This window comes from Lissotriton helveticus, chromosome 7 (genome assembly GCF_964261635.1).
Source record: "Lissotriton helveticus chromosome 7, aLisHel1.1, whole genome shotgun sequence".
NCBI lineage: Eukaryota > Metazoa > Chordata > Amphibia > Caudata > Salamandridae > Lissotriton > Lissotriton helveticus.
The window spans coordinates 137,056,838-137,080,921 of NC_136068.1; the positions used below are offsets into that span (position 1 = coordinate 137,056,838).

The following is a 24,084-nucleotide window of genomic DNA, read 5'->3' on the forward strand; positions in this document are numbered from 1 at the left end:
TCTTCCTCTTCACATTTTGTAGCAGCAATTGATTGATTTTGTCTGAAGCAATGATCTACGCACTAGCTCCTGATCGGAAAGAACCCTATCCCGTGTGTAGCCCTGCTCCCCACGAAGGCCTAATTCTTCAAAATATTTACACACTTAAGAAGCACAAAGACCATCATTATAAGTGCAATGTTCTTTATGATACAAAAAGGGAGTTTGCACTATTCCGCGACTGCACTCATGGATAATGTCCATATGGCCGATCTACTGATTTAGTTTTTAAGTAAATTTAATAGGGGTGCTCAAGGGAGTTAAAGGGTGGGAATAGCTGCAAGTTTTGGTGATCACCCACAAATTCTGAACTTTGTAGGGACTCTTTGTTTGGCAGGCGCTTTAAAGTCCCATTTACAAGAAAGGGAACGGGGAGGTACATCCACAAAACTGTTTAGGGGTGGGGGACTTCCGAATGTGGCGGAGGGGAAATCCCGGTGGCAAAACTTGGTGAGAACCAGTCAGTCCAGTGATGGGAACACTTGCACTGCTGAGAAGCTTCAAGATTGTGATAACGTGCCATTAAAAAAATTGTGTGTGACACTGTGACAAAAGAGGTATAGCAAGTTCAAGCTTCCTTTTCACATGAGAAGGGATTATTGTGGCCCATGCAAGGATGGAACCTCAGGAGTTTTAGGGTTTCAGAAGTAGGCCTGGGTCAGGACCCACTCCTAACTTTGTTAGTCTATAAGGTTTGAATGTTTGTGTTCTTTGAATTATGTCTTTGTCACTCTGTCCTATAAACCTGTATCCTTTCCTGTGCCCAGATGCTGGCCCTGCAGTCCTTGCGCGTGGGAGCTGGCCTGAGGAGAGGTCTTCTGGCTGCTGCCAATGTCCGGGCTGCCCACAGCCACGAGGCAGTAGGTAAGAACATCGGCTTGTTTTGTTGTAGTGTGAAACCTGTGCACATCTCCTGCCCTAGCCATTGACATATGTTAGCAAAAATGTGGATCTAATGAAGTGCTCTCACACTTCAATGGTGAAAATAAGGGCAAATACAAAATATGGAGTGGAAATCAGTTGCCCCAATGTTAAAATATTATTTCTCTATTCCAAAAGTAATAAAATGTATTTGCTCTTTTTATTTTAAGTATTACATTAATTTATGTAAAGCAACTCGTTTAAATATGTACTTATCCTGGATCAACTCGCTTGCGTCTCCTCAGCCCTCGATTGTGAGTTCATAGGTCACCATCTGTGCCCCCCTCTGCCCACCCACACCAGGCATCTCTTGTTAGCCCCTGTGCCTGATCCCAGGGTCTCTGAACCCTCCCCTCAGTGCCTCATTGCATTTTTGTACCATCTGGGTGCATGGGTGTTTGCAACATTCAGTGCTGGGAGGTAGAGTAGCCTCCAGGGGGTGACTGTGTGAGTCGAGGTGGGCATCTCTCATGCCTGGACTCTGCTTATAAACTCTACCACGTTACAGCTATGATAAAGTGGCACACAAGTCAATACCGCAGAACTTCTACCTATGGTGCTAGAGGCCGCTTGTGGCCACGCTCCTTCACCCCAGTTAAATCTCCTCCCTTTCAGATGCTTCTGTAATCTTTCTCCAGGTCTGCAAATTGAGCAGTGATGCAACAAGCATCTCCTTTCCAATGTCCCCAAAAAGTTTCAATATCCGAGAAATATTTCAAGTTTCCGAAAATTCCTTGAAATTATTCAATCTCTATTTTCTGAAGGGAAAGCTACACCACAGGATTAAACAATGGTTTAAACTTGAGGTCCTGTAAGATTCCTCATATGATTCATAATAAGGAAGCGAATTCGAGAGGAATTTCCAAGAGAAGGTATCAGACCAAAACATCGATTCATTATTCACCTCCAACCCAAATTTTCCATCCCACAAGGGTAAATCCCATCCACCAAAAACACCCTGGAAAGCCAACAGGCAGCTGTAACTGGTTTTTATAGTTTAGATTCAAAGTGGTCAGTTGAGTTTCACTGAATCAGATTATAGAGTGGTGAAAACTATCAAAATTCTACTAATTAAATGTCAACTTAACCCAAACAACCAAGCACACATTCCAGCTAAAACATTATACGCAGTAGTTTAGTGTATGGCCTATATCCCACATGTCCAGCATTAGTTAGGAGCAATCTGTAACTGATCAACTGAAAATCCCACCCGTGATGACCCATATTTGTACATGACTAAACTCTTAGGTTTTGAAGTATTCCTAGGAGGCAAGGAGTGTAACGGAGTATCGAAATTTGCCCTTAAACGAGACTTTGCTCAAAGCACATAGCAGTCCTTAATCGATGTTTGGCTAAACATGCTCTGTTCCGAAATCCAGTAACTGCATCCGCAGTGGCGATGCATTGTGTGGATACTGACGGAGGTCGGCTTTATTTAAAGACTACAGAGGAGGTTCTCAACATCAAAAAGTCACTTATCAGTCTTTCTAAACCGAAGAGGAGCTATGTGATGGAACACGAATGATAGCTTTACATTTTTTCTGCTCTCAGGCTTTGATCATCTTTTGCTACTGCAAACCTTGAGTTACAATTTTAACACGGCTGGACTGGAAATTAAAATCTGCTGTGGCAAAAAATGGTAGAAGTTGACTAGAATGGAGCATTTATGGCATGGCAACCCATTTGTCTTTGAATACAGCCTTCTAGTCTGGAACATGTCTAAAGGAAAAAATTGCAGTTTTGGTCAGGGTTTAAGGGCCTGATTTAGATCTTGGCAGACTGGTTACTATGTCGCAACAATGACCGTTATCCCATCTGCTGAAATATAAATCCCATTATATCCTAAGGGATTTAAATTTCGACAGACGGGATATCTGTTAGACGGGGACCTGGAGGGTCGGCCGAGCACAAGGGGAGAGGCCTCCGGTGAGGGCCGTCTCCAGCGAATCGTACAGACAAGTAACTTCCCCCCCCCACAGATGGACACCACACGAAGATCAGATTAACACCCTTTATAGGCAATTCTCGAAGTAAGGTAGTACGATACAAGGGAATCAGGACACGATGATCCTCTCAATTCTAGTCTCTAGTAGGGAAAGGGGGTAGCGGGACAGTCTTGGTACCGACTGGTACTGAGGTGAAACGGTGGTGGCTCACAATCCTCAAGCTCGGCGTTCGGACGGGTCGGACCGCGGCAGCGCCAGCAGGTCCCGAAGAGGTCGTAGGTGGCAACGGGCCGCGGCAGCGCCAGCAGGTCCCAACGAGGATGACGGTTACAACGGGCCGCGGCAGCGCCAGCAGGTCCCACGAGGATGAAGGTTGCAGAAGGCCGCGGCAGCGCCAGCAGGCAGGACGATAGTTCACAAGGCAGGGCTGCGGCAGCGCCAGCAGTCCGTCAAGGATGAGTTCTTCTCGGGGTCTCTCGGCTCCAGGATACAACTCCTTTCCTGCTCTGGGGCTGCCTCAGTTATAGGTCTGGCGTCCTTTGATGTCCGGACCCTCGCACTGGGAGGTCGGGAGGTCCGGGATGAGGGAGTCCAGACACCCAGCAGGGGGGTGGAGCCAGCACCCGGGGAGGCTGGGGGCGATCGGCCCCTGGCGGGGAGAGCCATCGACACTTCTTTCTCCCATTAACCTGCCAAGTGGTCCGTTCACCTCCTGGGTGGATGGTGGTGCCGGGATGTCGGGGCCTGGCCAGGCCCAGGGTTGGGGTCGAACTGAGGCCACGCGGCCGCGTGGTGCAGTGTCCAAGATGGCGGCTGGGCCGGGCAATGGGACTGACGGGGGCCCGGGCCCGTGACACAGAGATAATCCGGGAGCAGGCGTCCCGTAGGGGACGGGTTGCGGGTTGTTTCTGCGGGTAGCACCCGGAGAGCCGGTGTCTGGGCCCTGTCATGCGGGGAGGGAGCGAGCCCTTCATGGGGCCGGTCCAACATGCGTCCCCCCCAGCTGAAGGCGGGGAGAGTCACCCATCCTCTTGGGGACTCTCCTCGTCGAGGCGGAAAAAGCGGGACAGGCCATCCGCGTTGGCGTGGTCTTGGCCAGGGCGATGCTCCACAGTGAAGTCCATCCCCTGCAGGGAGATGGACCATCGCAATAGTTTGGGGTTCTCCCCCCGCATCTGCATTAGCCATTGCAGGGGCCGATGATCTGTTTGTACCCGGAAGTGGGTTCCGAAGAGGTAAGGCCGGAGCTTCTTGAGGGCCCATACTACTGCGAAGGCCTCTCGCTCAATGGTGCTCCAGCGCTGTTCCCGGGGCAGTAGGCGTCTGCTGATGAAGGCCACTGGTTGGTCGACTCCCGCGGGGTTCAGTTGGGAGAGGACGGCCCCGATGCCACGGTCTGAGGCATCAGTCTGGACGATGAACTCACGGCTGTAGTTGGGGGCCTGGAGCACAGGAGCGGTGCACATGGCGGCCTTCAGTCTCTCGAAGGCCGCTTGACAGTCGGGAGTCCAGTTGACTGTTTTTGGGTTGGTCTTGGACGTGAGTTCCGTGAGGGGCCCCACAATGCTGCCATAGTCCTTCACGAACCGCCGATAGTATCCGGTGAGCCCCAAGAAGGCTCGGACCTCGGTTTGGGTTACGGGGGGGCGCCAGGACTGGATGGCAGCGATCTTGAGCTGGAGGGGGGCCACCAGACCGCTCCCCACTTGGTGTCCGAGGTAGGTCACGGACCCCTGGCCGATTTGGCACTTGCTGGCCTTGATTGTGAGGCCGGCCTGTTGGAGGGCCTGCAGGACCCCTCGGAGGTGGCGGAGGTGGTCCGACCAGTGGCGGCTATACACCGCGATGTCGTCCAGGTATGCGGCGCTGAACTCTTCGAGGCCCGCTAATACCTGGTTCACAAGTCGTTGAAACGTGGCTGGAGCGTTTTTCATGCCGAATGGCATCACCCTGAAATGGTAGTGTCCATCCGGGGTGGAGAAAGTGGATCGTTCTTGTGCCCTGGGGGTGAGGCCGATCTGCCAGTAGCCCGCCGTCAGGTCGAAGATGCTTAGGTAGCGGGCCGCCCCCATGCGGTCGACTAGTTCGTCGGCTCGGGGGATGGGGTGAGCGTCGGTTCGGGTGACAGCGTTCAGACCCCGATTGTCGATGCAGAATCGGAGCTCGGGTGTGGTGCCCGGGGCCGCAGCTTTGGGGACCAGTACAACCGGACTGGCCCAGGGGCTATCCGAGGGTTCGATGACTCCGAGTGCGAGCATCTTGGAGACTTCTTCTTGGATGCAAGTGCGTACCCGATCTGGTACTCTGTACGGCCGTTGTCGGATAGGAGGACTGTCGCCAGTGTCCACGTCGTGCAGGCACCAGGGGGTGACCCCGGGTGTGAGGGAGAATAGGTTTGCAAATTGCAGCAGGAGGGCCCGACAGTCTTGGCGCTGCTCCGGGGTCAGGGCCTCGGAGAGTTGGACCCCGTCCACTGAACCATCTTTTTCCCCGGTCCCCAGTAGGTCAGGGAGGGGCTCGGTGTCCTCTTCCGCTCCACTGTCTGTAGCCATCAGCAGGCTGAGCTCCGAGCGCACGAAGTGGGGTTTGAGTCTGTTGGCGTGGAGGACCCGGAGGGGGTTTCGGGGGGATTCCATGTCGATGAGGTAGGTGACGGGGCTCTTACGCTCGATCACCTTGAAGGGCCCCGTCCACTTGTCCTGTAAGGCACAAGGTTCGATGGGGGCCATCACCCATACCTGCTGGCCAGGCTCGAATTCGATGGAGGAGGCATGTTGATCGTACCACTTCTTCATGTCCTCCTGACTGGCCTCAAGATTGGCTTTGGCGATCTCTCTGAATCGCCGGGTCTGATTACGGAGGGTCAGGAGGTATTTGTAGACGTCTGGAGGGGTCTTCAGGGGGGCCATTTCCCACTCTTCTTTAACTAGGCTGAGGGGCCCGCGAACAGGGTGTCCGTACAGGAGTTCGAAGGGGCTGAAGCCGAGGGACTTCTGGGGGGCTTCTCGGTAGGCGAAGAGGAGGCACGGTAGTAACACGTCCCACTGGCGGCGTAGGGGTTCTTCCAGCCCCATGATCATCCCCTTGAGTGCGGTTGAACCGCTCGACCAGTCCGTTTACTTGCGGGTGATAGGGGGTTGTGAATCGGTAGGTGACTCCGCACTGTTGCCATAGGGATTTCATATATTTTGAAATAAAGTTTGTGCCCCTGTCGCTGACGACTTCCCTGGGGAAGCCCACTCGAGAGAAGATCCCCATTAAGGCTCGACCTACCACTGGTGCCGTTACAGTTCGAAGGGGAACCGCCTCAGGATAGCGGGTGGCGTGGTCCACCAGGACCAGGATGAATCGATGCCCTTGTGCTGTTCGGGGGTCCAGGGGCCCCACAATGTCTATTCCCACCCTTTCGAACGGGGTGGTCACAACGGGGAATGGTTGCAGGGGTGCCTTGAGTTTGCGGCCGCTCTTCCCGCTGGCCTGGCAGGTCGGGCAGGACCGGCAGTGGTTGGAGACGTCATTTCTCATTTTCGGCCAGTAAAAGTGAGTCACCAGGCGGTTGTATGTTTTGTCTTGCCCCAAGTGTCCAGCCAGGGGGACATCATGGGCCAAGTTCAAAAGGAAGTCTCTGAAGCGGAGGGGCACCACCAGCACTCGACTGGCCCCCAGCTCCGCTATTCTTTGTTCGCTGTACAGGAGGTCATTGTCCCAATAGATCCAGTGGGCCCCTGCGGTGTCCCCTGTGCTCTGGGCGAGCGCTTGCTGTCGCAGTCCCTCGAGGGAGGGACATGTCTTTTGCTCTTGCCGGAATTGTTCTTGGGTGGGCCCCCCTTCCTGACGCCACTGAGCCAGGTCTGGAAGGTCTTGGGGCTGAGCGGGCTCTTCTTGGGTTTGTTCCGGGGGGTCGGTAGGGATGGAGTCTCCCTCTGGAGCGATCGGGGGAGGAGGTGCCGGCCATTCGGGTTCTTCAGACCTAGGGATGTTGTCGGCGGCCATGGACCGGGTTGTTACGCACGCCCAGCCCGGGAGGCCCAACATCCCCAGGTGCTCTCTTCTTTCAACGGCTGCCCACGGGGAACTCTCGAGATCGTTCCCCAGGAGGCAGTCCACGGGGGCATCGTCACGGACAGTCACTTTTAGCATACCGGACACTCCTCCCCATTCGAAGGGGACGCAGGCCCTTCGACACAGGCTCTCCGAGTTGTCCGCCGATCGGACGGGGCAAAGAACGTTTGGCAGGATTTGTTCTGGGGTCACCAGGTGACAACGGATGGCCGTCACACTGGCCCCTGTGTCACGCAGGGCTTCGGCCTTACGCCCATTTATGTTCACCCACTGACTGTATTTCCTGGTGTTGGCTGGTAGGGGAGCCCGCGGGATCAGGTCTCTTCCCCCTAGGCAGGCCAGGGACATGGCGGCAGGTTCCCACTCGGGCTGCTCCTGCTCGTACTCTTCAGGCTCTTCGGAGACTTGCTCTTCTCCTAGGGCGGCGGCAGCCACCTGGCGGGGCCCGGGGGGTCTGGTTCTTTGGGCAGGTCGGGTCACTGGCATAGTGGCCGACTCGCTGGCATCGATGACACGTAACGTTGGCTCGGAACCCCGGGCGCATCGGGGGGTTGCCCCGGCCGGCCGGGGGCGGGGTGTTGTTTGCGGGAGCGGCCGGGACGGCGTCTCTGCCCCGGCCCTGCCCTCCTCCGCCTCCTCCTCCTCGGGGACGATGATGACCTTGGTTGGTTCTGTTCTGCTCGTTTGGCCCATTCCGGGTCACTCGGGTGCTCTCCCATCGGTCAGCCTCGGAGGCGAGCTGCCGGGGGTCAGTCAATTTACTGTCGAGGAGGTGCTGCCTGAGCTCGACGAAGCAGTTGTTGGAGAGGTGCTCCCACACAATCAGGTTGAAGAGCTGCTCGTAGGTTGTTACGTTGCTACCCTTGATCCATCCCTCGAAGGCTCGGCTGAAATAGTTCACATATTCTATCCAGGTTGTACCCGGGATCCGGGTGCAGTTGCGGAACCTCTGGCGGTACATCTCGGGCGTCAGCCCATATCGACTGAGGAGGGCGGCCTTCATGTGGTCATAGGACGTCATTTGATGGTCCGGAAGCTGCAACAGGGCATTACGGCCTTCATTGACGAATCTCCCCCATAGACCGGCTCCCCAGTCACTTCGAGCGATCCGGTGGGCAGTCATGGCGATCTCGTAGGCCTTGAACCACTGCTGTATGTCGTCGTTCCGATAATATTCCCGGACCACATCTTTGGGGATGTGGACCTTCTGTTCGGTAGTACCTGGGGGGCGCGGTTGTTCGGGCACCCCTAGGTCTTTGTTCTGTTTGCGCATTTCTATCTCTGCTAGCTTGCACTCGTGTTCGTATGTCAGTCTTTTCTCTTCGAGTTCTCTCTGTCTCTGCTTTTCCTCTCGCTCTTCTTGGAGCCGTAAGTGTTCTAGGTTCATCTTTTGTTCTGCCAGTTTCAACTCTCCGTCTAATTTGAGCCGGGCCAACTCTAACTCGTGTAGTCTATTTTTCTCTCGTTCTCGGATTTCTTCCCGGGAGAGATCCGTTCTCCTTTCTTCCGTCAGAGTGGCGTATGTCTCCGGGGCTTCGGCGGTATTTGTCTCTGCCCAGGATTCTAGGGCGTGTTTGAAGTCCTCTTTCGTGCTCAGACCGGTGGAAGCAATGCCCAGTTCTATGCAAAATTGTTTTAGCTCTCGGTGGTTGTACTCTTCCAATTTTTCCATCTGGAATTCCTCTGCAGATCCGCTCTCTCTGGTCGTCATTGTGGATTAGTCGTAGGGTGAGTTACTCTCTGTACGGTTACGCGTTGGTTCGGATCGCGCCGCTGGCCACCAATGTTAGACGGGGACCTGGAGGGTCGGCCGAGCACAAGGGGAGAGGCCTCCGGTGAGGGCCGTCTCCAGCGAATCGTACAGACAAGTAACTTCCCCCCCCCACAGATGGACACCACACGAAGATCAGATTAACACCCTTTATAGGCAATTCTCGAAGTAAGGTAGTACGATACAAGGGAATCAGGACACGATGATCCTCTCAATTCTAGTCTCTAGTAGGGAAAGGGGGTAGCGGGACAGTCTTGGTACCGACTGGTACTGAGGTGAAACAGTGGTGGCTCACAATCCTCGAGCTCGGCGTTCGGACGGGTCGGACCGCGGCAGCGCCAGCAGGTCCCAACGAGGATGACGGTTACAACGGGCCGCGGCAGCGCCAGCAGGTCCCACGAGGATGAAGGTTGCAGAAGGCCGCGGCAGCGCCAGCAGGCAGGACGATAGTTCACAAGGCAGGGCTGCGGCAGCGCCAGCAGTCCGTCAAGGATGAGTTCTTCTCGGGGTCTCTCGGCTCCAGGATACAACTCCTTTCCTGCTCTGGGGCTGCCTCAGTTATAGGTCTGGCGTCCTTTGATGTCCGGACCCTCTCACTGGGAGGTCCGGAGGTCCGGGATGAGGGAGTCCAGACACCCAGCAGGGGGGTGGAGCCAGCACCCGGGGAGGCTGGGGGCGATCGGCCCCTGGCGGGGGAGAGCCATCGACACTTCTTTCTCCCATTAACCTGCCAAGTGGTCCGTTCACCTCCTGGGTGGATGGTGGTGCCGGGATGTCGGGGCCTGGCCAGGCCCAGGGTTGGGGTCGAACTGAGGCCACGCGGCCGCGTGGTGCAGTGTCCAAGATGGCGGCTGGGCCGGGCAATGGGACTGACGGGGGCCCGGGCCCGTGACACAGAGATAATCCGGGAGCAGGCGTCCCGTAGGGGACGGGTTGCGGGTTGTTTCTGCGGGTAGCACCCGGAGAGCCGGTGTCTGGGCCCTGTCATGCGGGGAGGGAGCGAGCTCTTCATGGGGCCGGTCCAACAATATCCATCACTGACGAGTAACCTATTTGCCAAGATCTAAATCCGGCCCTTTGCCCATTTTCTCAACCCACCTAGATGAGGACCTGAAATCCATATATTTTTGGACTCTAATGCAATCAAAGAAATACAATGGCACCACGAAGGCACCATTCTGGACCTGATAATCTCCAATTCCTCCAACTCACAGTAATATGACCCCATTCCAGTCGACTGTCCGAACACCATGCAGGTCCTGTTCTCTCAATTTGGCTCTTATTCCAAAGCATCCTGGAAACTCAAAAAGAAAATATGGTTTGGTGACATACCACCCTTGACAACGAAGCAATGGCCATCATGGCCCTTCCTAACCTAATTTCGATTATACCTCACCTTGATATTAATTATCAAGGTGAGGCGACCAAGCCCTCCACAGGGCTTGGTCGCCCCACTCACTGCTGCCGCTCCTGCCTGCCTTTGCCGCCTCCTGCCTGCAGATTCCTTCGCTCGCTGCCCGCTGCTTCTTGGAATTTCCCGCCGCTGCCTCCCTGCGGCCCCGCCCCCCTGTGATTCCATTTGCCGCCCCGCTCCCGCCACCCAGCTGCTCCTCCCTCCCGGCTCCTTACTTATGATGCCCCCAGAGCGACCGCGCAGCGGACGCGCGCAGCGGGAGCGCCGATTGAGCGCCGAAGGTGCACCAAAGGTAAGCCCGTCCGCGCCTGGCCCGCGCCCAGCGCCAGGACCCCTGGCCCTCCCCGCCAAGGCAAGACGACCCGACTGACCTACGACGCCACCACTCAACGCACTCCATGCCGGCCGGACCCACGCCTGCTGCCGAGCCACCCCGAGACGCACCCACGGACCATTCACCTGCTGCACCTGCAAGTTCACCTGCCTCCGAACCTGCCCCGCACCCGCCAAGACAAACACCAGCAGCAACCACCTCAAGTGCATCCTGATCAACACCCGCTCCGTCCACAGACACGCCGTGGAACTCTGGAACCTCCTCGACGCTACATCACCGGACGTCGCCTTCCTCACGGAAACCTGGATGAACGCCTCCTCTGCACCCGACATCGCCATCGCCATCCCGGATGGGTACAAGATCATCAGGAGGTACCGCATCAACCAGACCGGAGGTGGCATCGCCATCGTCCACAGGAACACCATCCGCATCACGACAGACACCAACGACTCCTTCGCCGCAGCCGAACATCTCCACTTCCAGATTCACACCGACCCTAAGACGACCCTCAGAGGCACCATCGTCTACAGACCCCCGGGACCACGCACACAATTCAGCGAAGACATCACAGACTTCATCAGCCCGCACGCCCTCCCCTCCACTGACTACATCCTCCTCGGGGACCTCAACTTCCACCTGGAGAACAACAAGGACCGCAACACCACCGCCCTGCTGGAAAACCTCGCCAACCTCGGACTCAAGCAACTGGTCAACACCCCCACCCACTACGCCGGCCACACGCTTGATCCCGTCTTCTCTTCCAGCAAGTACATCGCCTTCAGCCACGCCACCGGACTCCACTGGACCGACCACAGCTGCGTCCACTTCAGCTTCAAAAGATCCACGACCCACCACCACCCGCAACAGGTACCTCACAGGAATTGGAGCAAGATCACCGCAGACCAGCTCACCACCTCCCTCAGCCAGAGCCCACCCGCCAACACAACGGACCCCAACGAAGCAGCCCGCAACTTCATACAGTGGCTGACCGCCTGCGCCGACGACCTCGCGCCACTAAAGAACCCTCCCAGCAGACCCAGAAGCAAGAAGGCATCCTGGTTCACCGACGACCTCAAGGACTCCAAGAAGACCTGCCGCACCCTCGAGAAAGCCTGGCTCCTCGACCGGACCACCGACAACATGATCGCCCTCAAACACGCTACCCGCAAGCACCACCAGCTCATCCGCACCACCAAGAAGAAATCCCTGAAGGAACGACTGGACAACAACGCCCACGACAGCAAAGAGCTCTTCACTATCGTCAAGTTGTTCTCCAACCCCAGCACCGGCACCAACGACATCCCTCCGTCACAAGACCTCTGCGACTCCCTCGCCTCGTTCTTCCACTGCAAGATCGCCGACATCCACAACAGCTTCGGCGCCCCACCCACGCACCCAACCGTCGAACCAACGCCCCCCACCGCCACCCTTCGCACCTGGACCACGGTGACCACCGAAGACCCAGCCCGCACGATGAACACCATCCACTCCGGATCACCGACCGACCCCTGCCCACACCACGTCTTCAACAAGGCCGACTCCACCATCGCACCCCAACTCCGGAACATCATCAACGCCTCCTTCAACACCGCCACCTTCCCGGAGAGCTGGAAGCCCGCCGAGATCAGCGCCCTCCTGAAGAAACCTACAGCGGACCCCACCGATCTCAAAAACTTCCGCCCCATCTCGCTCCTCCCTTTTCCTGCTAAAGTTATCGAAGATCGTCAACAGACAGCTGACCGCCTTCCTCGAGACGAACGGATCCCTCGACCCCTCGCAGTCCGGCTTCAGAGCCAACCACAGCACCGAGACCGCCCTCATCGCAGCCACCGACGACATGCTCGACAAGGGGGAAACAGTGGCCCTCATCCTCCTGGACCTCTCCGCATCGTTCGACACGGTCTGCCACCGCACCCTAGTCCAGCGCCTCAGCAACATCGGTATCCAAGAGAAGGCACTGGAGTGGATCATCTCGTTCCTCGCTGGAAGAACACAAAGAGTCCGCCTCCCCCCGTTTCGCTCCGAGGCCACCGAAGTCATCTGCGGCGTCCCGCAAGGCTCTTCACTCAGCCCCACCCTCTTCAACATCTACATGAAACCTCTCGCAGCCATCGCACGCCAGCACAACCTCAACATCATCTCTTACGCCGACGACACCCAGCTGATCCTCTCCCTCACCAGAGACCCCGACACCGCCAGAACCTGCCTACACTAAGGGATGAAAGACGTCGCCGAGTTTATGAAGGACAGCCGCCTGAAACTGAACTCTGACAAGACGGAAGTCCTCATCCTGGGATCTTCGCCTTCCGCCTGGGACGACTCCTGGTGGCCCCCAGCCCTGGGCACCGCACCCAAGCCAACCGACCACGCACGCAACCTGGGCTTCATCCTGGACCCCTCCCTCTCGATGACCAGACAAGTCAACGCCGTCTCCTCATTGTGCTTCAACACCCTGCATATGCTTCGCAAGATCTTCCGCTGGATCCCGACCGAGACCAGGAAGACTGTCACCCAGGCACTCGTCACCAGCCGACTGGACTACGGAAACACCCTCTACGCCGGAACCACAGCCAAGCTACAGAAAAGACTCCAGCGCATCCAGAACTCCTCCGCCCGACTCATCCTGGATGTCCCCCGACGCAGCCACATCTCCAGCCACCTGAGGAACCTGCACTGGCTCCCCGTCGACAAGAGGATCACGTTCCGGCTTCTCACCCACGCACACAAGTCTCTCCACGACCTGGGCCCCAAGTACCTCAACGACCGCCTGACCTTCTACACGCCCACCCGCCAGCTACGGTCCACCAGCCTCGCCCTCGCAGCCGTACCACGCATCCGAAGAGCCACTGCCGGAGGAAGATCCTTCTCTTACCTGGCTGCCAAGACTTGGAACTCCCTCCCCATCCACCTTCGGCTGACCCAGGACCATCTCGCCTTCAGGAAACAACTCAAGACCTGACTGTTCGAGCAGTAGCATACCCCTCCCCCCAAGCGCCTTGAGACCCTCCCGGGTGAGCAGTGCGCTATACAAATGGCATGATTGATTGATTGATTGAATTATGCTACCTGCAAGTACAACTCATGCTTGGAATCCCTTCTCAACAAATGTGCACCCTTGAAATGCAAATCATCCAGACCAAAACCCTGAAGTCCTTAGTTCTCAAAAGAACTTAAGAAAGTTCATCACAAAATGAGAGCAAGAAAGACTGGCACTCTTTCACCGGAGTATGATTAAGCTAATCAAAGCGAGGAAACCATGCAAATACCGAACCCTCAAAGCCAAATTCTCCCATATCTTAGCCCTGGTGCCTGTTTGAGGTCATCAAGCAAACTGCAAACCCCTCCACCGCTTCAGGTGCTAAGTCATCCAAGGCCCACAGCAACAACTTTGTGGATGTCTTTGCTAAAAAAAGTCCGGAACATCCATATCTCACTACCCACCGATTCCCCAGAAACTGTTGTGATTTCTTCCATGCAAGGCCCTGCATTCATGGTCCTCTTTCTCCCAATCTCTGAACGGGACCTTCAGTGTACAATCTCCAAAGAGAAACCCTCAAACTATCTTCAGGATGCCATTCCAAATTCCATTAGCAAATCCCTTGCCACACACCTGCTCCCATATGTACCAACATGGTGAACTTCTCTCTCCCCAACGTGGCCTAATTGCAGAATGATGAAAAGTAGGTCAAATCACCCCTCTCTTGAAGAAAGCAACCTCTGGATTCAGAGAACCAGAACAACTACCGCTCATTCTCCATGCTCCCATTTTTGGGCAAAGACATTGAAAATTCCATAGCGTCCCAACTCGCTTCACACATTTGAACAACCTGCTAGACACACTCCAATCAAGTTTCCACACAGTACAGAAACTGCAGTCCTCAAAATAGTCTGACTCCTTTAGAATCCTCAACTCGAACTCCTGCCTCCTGGTCCTCCTAGATGTATCAGCAGCATTCAACTTTTAACCATCTGTTCCTCCCATGCACTCCAAAACAACGCATAGGCTGTGGAGGCATAGTCCTCAGCTGGTTCTGCTGCCCAACCAACTGTTCCCAAATTGTGAAAATGGGTAGCTTGTTCTCGAGGCCAGTCAGGATACATCCAGGTGTCCCTCAAGGCTCGATCCTCTCCCTAACAGTCTTTGACCTCTACCTTGAACCACTGTGTGATTCTCAAACTCTGGAATTCTGTTCCATATCCGTACCGACATCACTCAAATATACATGGAAATGTCCTTCCCAGAAGACGTTTCCCTGCTTTCAATTACACGCTTAAAGATTCAAGATTGGATGTCTAACCACCATCCAAAACTCAACCCAACTAAACAGAATTGCTTTTGATTTCTCCTCTGAAAGCAAAAACTTATTACAGGAACAGATAGCTAACTTTCCCATTCTGGATGGCTGCCCTGCCATTGTCCAGATTGCCAGATCACTTGGGGCCATCCTTTAAAATCATCTCACTCTTCAAAGCCACATCGTAGCCATAGCCAAAAGCGCACAACACCAACTTAGGCAGCTTTGGGGCTTGAGACAATTGATTCTGGAACAAGACCTCAAAACAGTGGCGTAGTCTCTTGTTCTATCCAGACTAGAATATGGAATTGACCTTCACTCAGGCATTCCTAAAGTTCACCTAGGCACACTGAGAGCAACACTATAACCACATTTCACCTGCCCTGCTAACCCTCCGATTGCTTCCCATTGATGTCCAGGCCCAATTCAAAGCCATCTTTATTACTAACCCTGGGTGGAGTTTGCGGAGTTGTGCTACACGAAACTCAGTGAAGTGGACAAACTCTTCAGTGCTACGAGGAGCTTCGCAAACGGTGGGGTGCGATAGAAAATGCCATTCTCTGTGATTTTCAGTGCCGGATGCTTGTCCACACAGTGCAATCCTCGCGAATGGCACCATGCACAGCGCAAACGGGTGTTGCTTCCCTTTCTGTCGCTAGAGTTGATTTTTACTCGAATGGCAGCTTTCTCAATGCGAACAGGGTGTTTCTCAACGCAAGTGGTCACGAGCATATGCAACCATGCGCAATGAGAACCCTGACACCCCTGCGTTGAGGAATCTCGCCAGGAGGTTTATTTTCCATGCTCGCGCTCGCCAACTCGATGACTATTGCGAATAAGAAAATCTTGCCAGGAGGTGGATTTTCCTTGCTCGTGCTTGCCAACTTGATGCTCACTAACGCGAGCGAGGAAAAAAACTCCACTCCGCTATGCGGAGCGGAGTTTTTCAGAACTCCGTGTAACCCGGACTGCGGAAAACTCTTCAAACTCCGCAAGCGGAGTGCACCGCCCAGGCTTATTTATGACTCACAGGGTGCTACATTCCTCTTCAGTCTTATCTAAACAAGAAACTGAATCTCTGGAGGAAAGAGGGATTTCCAGAAATGCCCAATCTCTGCTCCTGGAAATCCCTCCCCCCCCACACACACACACACCTTCACTCGCAGCGATACATAAGGCATCCTTATCTCTGATAGCGCCACTAGAATCTGGAACTTTGTCTCCCTCACTCCATCTAACCACCTGCCAAGTCTCCTTCCAAAACCACCTCAAGCTCCACCTATTTGACAGGCCTCTTGGCTAATCACCCTCAACCATACCCAAGTACTCTCTCCGCCAGAATCTGAACTACCTTTGTTATGTGACCCCACTGTCTAAATCGAATCGTTAACTGTGCACAACCTTTGACAAACTGCTGCAGTTATTTCATGTGGTAACTCGTGCACGCATCCATTAATGTAAACAGCTATTTAATTAATGTAATTCAAACATGCTGTAACCCATGCATCCTTCTGTTGTAAAGCACTCTGATGCCTTGGGGCCCTGTCTACACTATATCAAATTGCAAACAAAAATTAAGAAAATCTGCCCCCATTACCCTGTTGGATAGGAGCTCACAACTAGAAGTGGGCCCTCAAAACCCTGAGACCTGGTGCCAATGCACCTGCTAAACTATTGGTAGTGGATTCCTTGCAGTTAGGGAACAATAAAATAATCCAAGTTAACCAGTTTCAGTAAAAAAATAATTTTCAGGAAACAGTTGAGCCCCATGTTTATTTAAAACGGTCTTAATTTTTGGCTGCATTTATAGAAAGATCTAGATGTCCAGTGCTTTTAATGATCTGGACTTCAATTTAAAAGGGAGGATACTTACAAGTCTCAGCACTGCTGCAATACATTTAATTTAAAAGCACCAACACATCTCGGGAGGAAACTGGGGCTCCTGAAAATGGAGTACCTGTACTTCTATATTTCTGTTGGAAGCACTGTAGATATCCCTGCATGGCTAGCATTCGTATCACCAGCCGACAGCTTACATTTTTTATTGCGTTTTTATTTATTTTAGATTATCTATTTTTCGGTCGGGTTTGCATTTCGTCAATTGAAACGGATTTGTTTTCCCATTGTTTTCGGGGATGCGGTAGGAGACCACGTTCGAGGTTCCCTGCTGCAGTCTGAGGATCGGCCAACAGATGGCGCCAATGTCACACGTTAACCGGGAGCCCACTGTTTGAAAGTAAATAACACACTACAACGCCAGCATTTTGATGGAAAATTACCATATAAAACAGACAAGCTCACTCTTGGGGCCTACTAAGTACAAAACCTAAAATGAGGTTAGTCATACGGGAGTAAGCTAAATTGATAAGACAGTAAAAACAGGTAGAAAAAATAAATCAGCTGTCTGTATTGGTTAGAGCAATTGACTGGCATATTGAAAATGGGCTTGTTCAAACTTTCAGGGCAAGTATAGTGGTACTTTGTCCATCATTTTAAAATAGTTAAACGTGAGTGGTGTAGACTAGACCATCGCAAGCCCTTAAAATGTGAATCAGTGATTCAGCTCCATTGCAATAACTGACTGGTTAATTTCCCTTCAGATTTTTTCCAGTCTGATCTAAAATCTAGTAAACAGAAAAGGGACAAACGGATCCTCACAAATGTACGTTTTCAGTCAAAGGATTACGGTGATCTTGGACACTTTTGCGGCTTCCTAAAAACCTAAGAGTCTATAGTCTGACAGATAATGTTCCTGCGCGCTTCAAGGGGCGTAACACATGTTGGCGGTCAGATGCACCTTTTATCCTCACTTGGCTATGAGACCCTTTTTCTTCATTCACCTGAAACTGTGTGAACAACCATATGAGAGTCAGGTGGTGATCTCCTTCTCTGGTGTGTAAAACAGGCACTTGACAAATATGAGTTATACGAAATATTTATGAAAATTCATGAACCCTTTTTTCTGCATCAATCAACAAATCCATGGTTTTCCCAATTTGGATAGTTTGCCTTGGGTTTTGGCATCCCACATAGTTTTGAGTAACAAAATTCCATCAGTCATTCAGTGACACTGCAAGCATCATGGCATGCCCCTTTGTTAAACTGGTTAACAAAGGTTCATTTTTCAGGGTCATTTTCTTTACAGACTGTACATGGTTCTAACCACCTTTTTTGGTTGGTTTCGACTTTTGCTTGCTAGGTGGCTTTAATATACTGTTCTTGTTTGCACGCAACCTATTTAAAAGAATTTGCTGGGACACACTGGGAAAAGCTGCGACAGGCCTGACCCAACTAGAGATTTGCCAGATCAAGAGTGCCTATGAGAGGCCGGGGGTTGCTTTTCTCAGTTTGCAGAGGGTACTAAACCCACTGACCTATTTTTCATCTGTTTTGGTGATGAGTGACCCAGTACTGAGAAAATAAGTTATTTATTCTCGGAGCCCACAAGTGGGAGGTGATCGGATTCAGTAGAAAAGGGCGGAGTTAGGAAGAGCGGAGTACAGAGAGGAGTCACAGGGAACAAAGCCACTCATATTATGGACTGCAGATGTTTGTTTACCTATTTTAGAAAGTCTGTCTCAAACATATTATTGTACCCTGTACATGGAGCCACTGGTAGCGATGTAGTATATTTCAAGTCTTCTTTATTGGTTACATGTCAAGGTAGAATCAATCATGGTCGAGCCAGCTCTGGTCTGGTACTAGCCATGTACCAGCCCCACCAGGAGCAGTCTGCCTAGCTGCTCAGCCCATCTCGAACTGTCCCCACACATCCACTCGGGCACCCAGGCATTCCATTCATCACAGTCACACCAACATTCCGTTACCATCTCTCACTCTGGCTGAGCAGCTAGGAGCACCTAGGCTGATTACATATACCTGTAATACTAAGGACTTAGGCCTAATTAATTAAATGTGACTAGCTTTTTTTAATCACAAAGTGATCGCACTTTATGATGGTGTAGGGGGGACCCTTGCTGTAGCCAGCAAGTATAATACTTGTAAGATAGCACAAGTGGGTAATGCACTTGAAGCAGGTGTGTCTAAGCAATTGCTCGTTATAAGGTTTGAACTCTGGTACAGTAGTGTAAAGGATTAGGGTGCCTGATCCTTGCTTTGCTTATAATCTGCAGGTCAAAGTGTGGTATCTTAGTGAGATAGTTCAGCAGGTGGTGAATATGTTGCACAACACTGCAGCTAAAACACAAGTTTCATTGATGGTAAAACTCCAGACACTTGCCATTCAAGCCTACTCGTGTGTAATGGAAGTGCCAAACCCAATGTTGTGTAGACCACTGTGCGTCCACACATAGACAGGAACCCGTAGTACAAAATGGCTGCGAAGAGGCAGAGGTCCATCAAAATGGAAGATGGACCTATTCATGGAAATTTTGACACTTTTAGAGTGATCCGTACTAATTTGTTTTACTTAGGGCAGGCTCCAGCGAAAGGGGGCGGTCAATCTCTCGCCTGTGGGGTTCACCCAGCAGGTCACTACCTCTGAACGCCTGCTTCACCAGGGCAGAGTTAGGGACGAGCAGTTCTTGAAATGAAAATCTAGAAGTGAAGGTATTAAATATCCCAGAGTACCTGTGTGCTGCTGAAGAGTATTCGTACTCTCTTTATGAAAGTATTGCACCCCTGCCGAGAAATTATGGCACTTTGGGGGTAGGAGGGGCAGTATGTGGTAAATGAAGCACCGGGGGCCAGTGAGGGGGAATCCCCAAATGTACTTGTATGCGAGATCTCATGCATGAACGCTTCTCGCCTCCCAAGATTATAACTGGGGTGCATGTCTCAGTCTCTCAGCAGGTGGACGTCCCAGGGGAGAACTACTTCGACCACAGGATCTTCCCGCTGCCGGATGCCCCGTTCCAAAAGGAGCTGACGGCGGAGCAGAAGGCGCTGAAGGAGAAGGAAAAGGGCTCATGGAAGCAGCTGAGCAACGAAGAGAAGGCGGCAAGTATGTAAAGCTGCGGCGCCGCCCTGCTGACGTAACACGACACTGCTGACGTAACACGGCACCGAACCAGTGACGTAACAATGCGCAGCGATACTGGTTCTGTACAGTCTTAAATCAGCAACTCTGCTGCTGACATAGCACTACGAACACAGCAGAAATTACGTAATACTGTGCAGCAATCCTGAAGACCTAACCCTGCACACAGTTCTGGAGTAACACTAGTCTGCGCAGCAGCACTAGTGCTAACATAACACTGCACGCAGCAAAGCTGCGGGACGCATCCCAGCACCTAGCACTGCACGCAGCATGTCACTCATCCTGATGTAACACTCTACACAGCCCATCGCTGTCACTGACCTAACAAATCACTGGGGCCTGGTTCACAAAGGTAAACTTATACTTTTGTTGAAGTTTACACTTGCTGTAGTAACCTACTTTTCCGTATTCACAAATGGAGTGTAATTTTATGAATAGGGAAATGACTAGCAGTAATATTACTGGTAGTAAAATTACGAATGCAGTTTGTGAATACCAATAAAAAGTTACTACGGCAAGTGTAAACTTAAACAAAAGTCGAAGTTTACCTTTGTGAATCTTGCCCAGAGAGTCTTGGACAAGAACTGTTCTTTTGAGCCCTGGGTTTGGAATATTGTTGTATTCCCGGGTTCTCTGTAGGGCTGAGCAGGCAGTCGAGGAGGCTGAGAGGTGTTGTGGAGACGTGATATTTAGAGCTCTGGAGTTTGGCATAACCAGTGATAGAAAGGGGTTTGGCATTTCTGATGGCCACAACGTACCCATACTTTTTAAATTTCACAAAACAGTGCCCCCTAGTTGTGAACAGACAACCATCCTGGAAGATTAGTTCCTACAGTGTATATTGCTTCAGCTGAAATGGAAGGCTGGGAGTCTTCTGTGCTGTGAAACCGAGGGAGGGGCAGACAATTAAACCTGCCTTCTTGCCAAGGTGCCTGCTTTGCTGAAAAATGTAAATGTGCACAACTGGTTAATCTGCAAATGTAAAGGGTGCCTTGAAGCTTCTGGGTGATACAATGTATTCTTCTTGAGAGGTATTGTAAGGGAACTACCAGCCATGCATGTGCTTTTGAAGATAATTATGAAAACTATTAGCACTGTATACAGTCTGGGTATTTCCAAAATCTATATTTTGGTTAGTTGCTACAAAATGCACAAAAAGGATGAAATAAAAAAGCGCTATCTTATACGGTGTGCAACATTAAAATAATGACTTACATGTTCACAGTGCTTTCTGTCAAAGACTGAGTTTGTAGCACTAAACATACACAAGGCTCTATTCTCCCCTACACCAATCGGGGTTCATTTCATTTATTTGTCAGATTGAATATAAAAAAAAGTCCACACACAAGCATAAACAGAATAAAGGTATAGTAAATATCAGTGAAACCTAACGACCAATAAATTGACATCCAAAATAACAATACATGGTTAAAACAACCAATATGTATAATGTATAAAGTCAGAATAAAATAAATCACAACTTAAGATCAATTTTAAACCGATCAGCACAATTAAATCAATCCTAGAACTGCCAGGAGGTCGCTAACTGTGCAGGGAATCCAAACTGCGCAATCGACAGCTGGACAAACCACCATGCTGATCAATACTGATGGTTCGGCACGGGAAGTGGAAGGAAGTGTGCTGCTTAACGCCCTGGACACTGTTTCCGAAGGAGTGTCCTTATGAAGGGTCATGGACCAGGTTGAAAGGCCTCGCTCTCTGGGGAGGGAGTTACGCCCAAGGGGTAGTGCTTAGATACACCTAAGGTAGTACCCGGGGAGATAATCTCACCTTGGGGATTGAAAGAAAATGCACCTAGCAATTCCCTTGCTACTCCTACTAGCTGTGAGGGGGTGCACCTATTTGTATCACAAGTGTCTGGCAGCTTCCTGGCCACACCGGCTGGAGAAGACCCGTTCCTGGCTGTAGCATAGGTGAGCAATGGGGTGCAAGATGACTAAAGGGGTTGGAAGATATAGGAACATTGGTAAGAGTCAGTTGTCTAGAAATTGAGCGAGTACTGCAGATCAGTAAGCGGCAGGGATAGCAGGAGAAGAATCGAAATGGCGTAAGCCTAAAGGAACTCTCTGCATCCCTTTGCTAAGGTGGCGGTAAAAAAAGAGTAAATGGAAAACTGACCTGAATGACAAACTACCCTCAACGACAGTGACGGAATGAAAATGAATAATGACGCAATCACCCGCAAGGCATTAAGGTATGGACCCCACCCAAGCAGCTCTAAGGATCGTCAAATGCTGTTGGCCGCCACCAAGGAAAAAACAACCTTTGTATGGAGTCAGTGAAGGACTTTGTTTTTGAGTAGATCAAAGGATTCAGACCAGTTAGGAGGTAGGGGCAGAACAGTAGTTAGGCTGCTGGGGGAAGATGTATTGCAAATGCAGGGTACGGCTCATAATAGTCTTCAACTGCTGCAGCACCATCACACTCCTTCCCTCTTTCTCCCACCAAGCAAGTAGATGAACCAGTTACAATCCCAATTGGGGGATTATGAACTCCCTCCAGGACTCCATTCTGTGGTTCTCTGGTTAGACACAGAACTCTGCAGTGCATTAGCTAATAGATGTTTCATAATGTACAATAGTGCATTTCCCACTGACTAACATAAGTTGCATTTCATTTAAACTTTGCCTTATTTTTTTATGTAGTTACCTGATGGTGAAAGACCAACAAAAGCGACATAATATTTTGGTTTTATTAGCCACCGGTTTGACGCTGCCCCCATTGTACGCAGCACCATAGTTTTTTAGGTCTCGCCTGTCGATGCGCATGCGCATCGAGCTTGCGAGACTATTGGGGCTTTAACAGTCTTTAACCAACTTGCAAGGAATCGTGGCGATTCCTTGCAGTGCCCGTGAAATTCAAGCTTAATGCGCATGTGCATTGAGCGTAAAAGCGCGTGCACATGCCCCCAGCCGCCTGCTTGCATGTATTTTCCCTCAGCCGCACTCCTCCCACACCCCCGCTCCGCCCCCTCCCCTGCCTGCCGTGTCGCATTTCTTCAGTTCCCTTAGCCGCACTCCAGGCCCCTGCTGCTTTCACACACTCATGCCGCTCTCCCCGCTCCGCCCCCTCCCCTGCCCGCCGTGTCGCATTCATCCCCCCTCCCCTTCTCTGCCTTTCCTCCGTCTTCTCCCCCACAGGCAACAAGAGGCTAGTTCACGACGCGCGTCCACATCACAGCCTTCAGCCTCCCTCCCGCGGGCAGCTTGGCCTCAGGTATTCACCCCAGCGCGACTTCTCCTCCCCCCTAATTATTACTTGCCTGCTGTTTACTTCTTTCACGGCAGCTCTCTCGCACATCAAAGGCTGCCCCCCACGCCTCGCAACAGACTTCATTGGAATGCGCTCCATGCATTCTCCCCTCCCTTTCAGCCTCTTTCCCAGCTCCAAGCCGGACCCTCCTTTCTCACCTCCTCTTTCTTTATTTACAGGGAGAACTTGTATTTTTCCCCGAGGCAACCAGTTCTGACACACACCAACTTAGAGCTTGACTTGTACTGACGCTGTCACCCCAGCAGACATGCAAGCATCAGACATCCACAAGCATCAGACCTATATATTCACCCACTCTGCTTCAGTCACCCACTCTGCTTCAGTCACCCACTCTGCTTCAGTCACCCACTCTGCTTCAGTCACCCACTCTGCTTCAGTCACCCACTCTGCTTCAGTCACCCACTCTGCTTCAGTCCCCCACTCTGCTTCAGTCCCCCACTCTGCTTCAGTCACCCACTCTGCTTCAGTCCCCCACTCTGCTTCAGTCCCCCACTCTGCTTCAGTCCCCCACTCTGCTTCAGTCCCCCACTCTGCTTCAGTCCCCCACTCTGCTTCAGTCCCCCACTCTGCTTCAGTCCCCCACTCTGCTTCAGTCCCCCACTCTGCTTCAGTCCCCCACTCTGCTTCAGTCCCCCACTCTGCTTCAGTCCCCCACTCTGCTTCAGTCCCCCACTCTGCTTCAGTCCCCCACTCTGCTTCAGTCCCCCACTCTGCTTCAGTCCCCCACTCTGCTTCAGTCCCCCACTCTGCTTCAGTCCCCCACTCTGCTTCAGTCCCCCACTCTGCACCTTTCACCCACTCTGCACCTTTCACCCACTCTGCACCTTTCACCCACTCTGCACCTTTCACCCACTCTGCACCTTTCACCCACTCTGCACCTTTCACCCACTCAAGCCCACTATCACCCACTCAAGCCCACTATCACCCACGCAACGCCACTCACACACGCAACGCCACTCACACACGCAACGCCACTCACACACGCAACGCCACTCACACACAAGCCGAA

At 52.2% G+C, this 24,084-nt stretch overlaps 1 protein-coding gene across 1 annotated transcript in view; it reads left to right on the top strand.

Moving 5' to 3' along the window:
• COX4I2 (cytochrome c oxidase subunit 4I2) overlaps positions 1-24,084 on the top strand; it is a 242,673-nt gene that overhangs the window by 175,412 nt on the left and 43,177 nt on the right. Inside the window, exons 2-3 of the mRNA XM_078651745.1 lie at positions 807-903; positions 19,584-19,745. Coding sequence (XP_078507871.1) covers positions 807-903; positions 19,584-19,745 — 259 coding nt within the window. The remainder of the gene's footprint in view (positions 1-806; positions 904-19,583; positions 19,746-24,084) is intronic.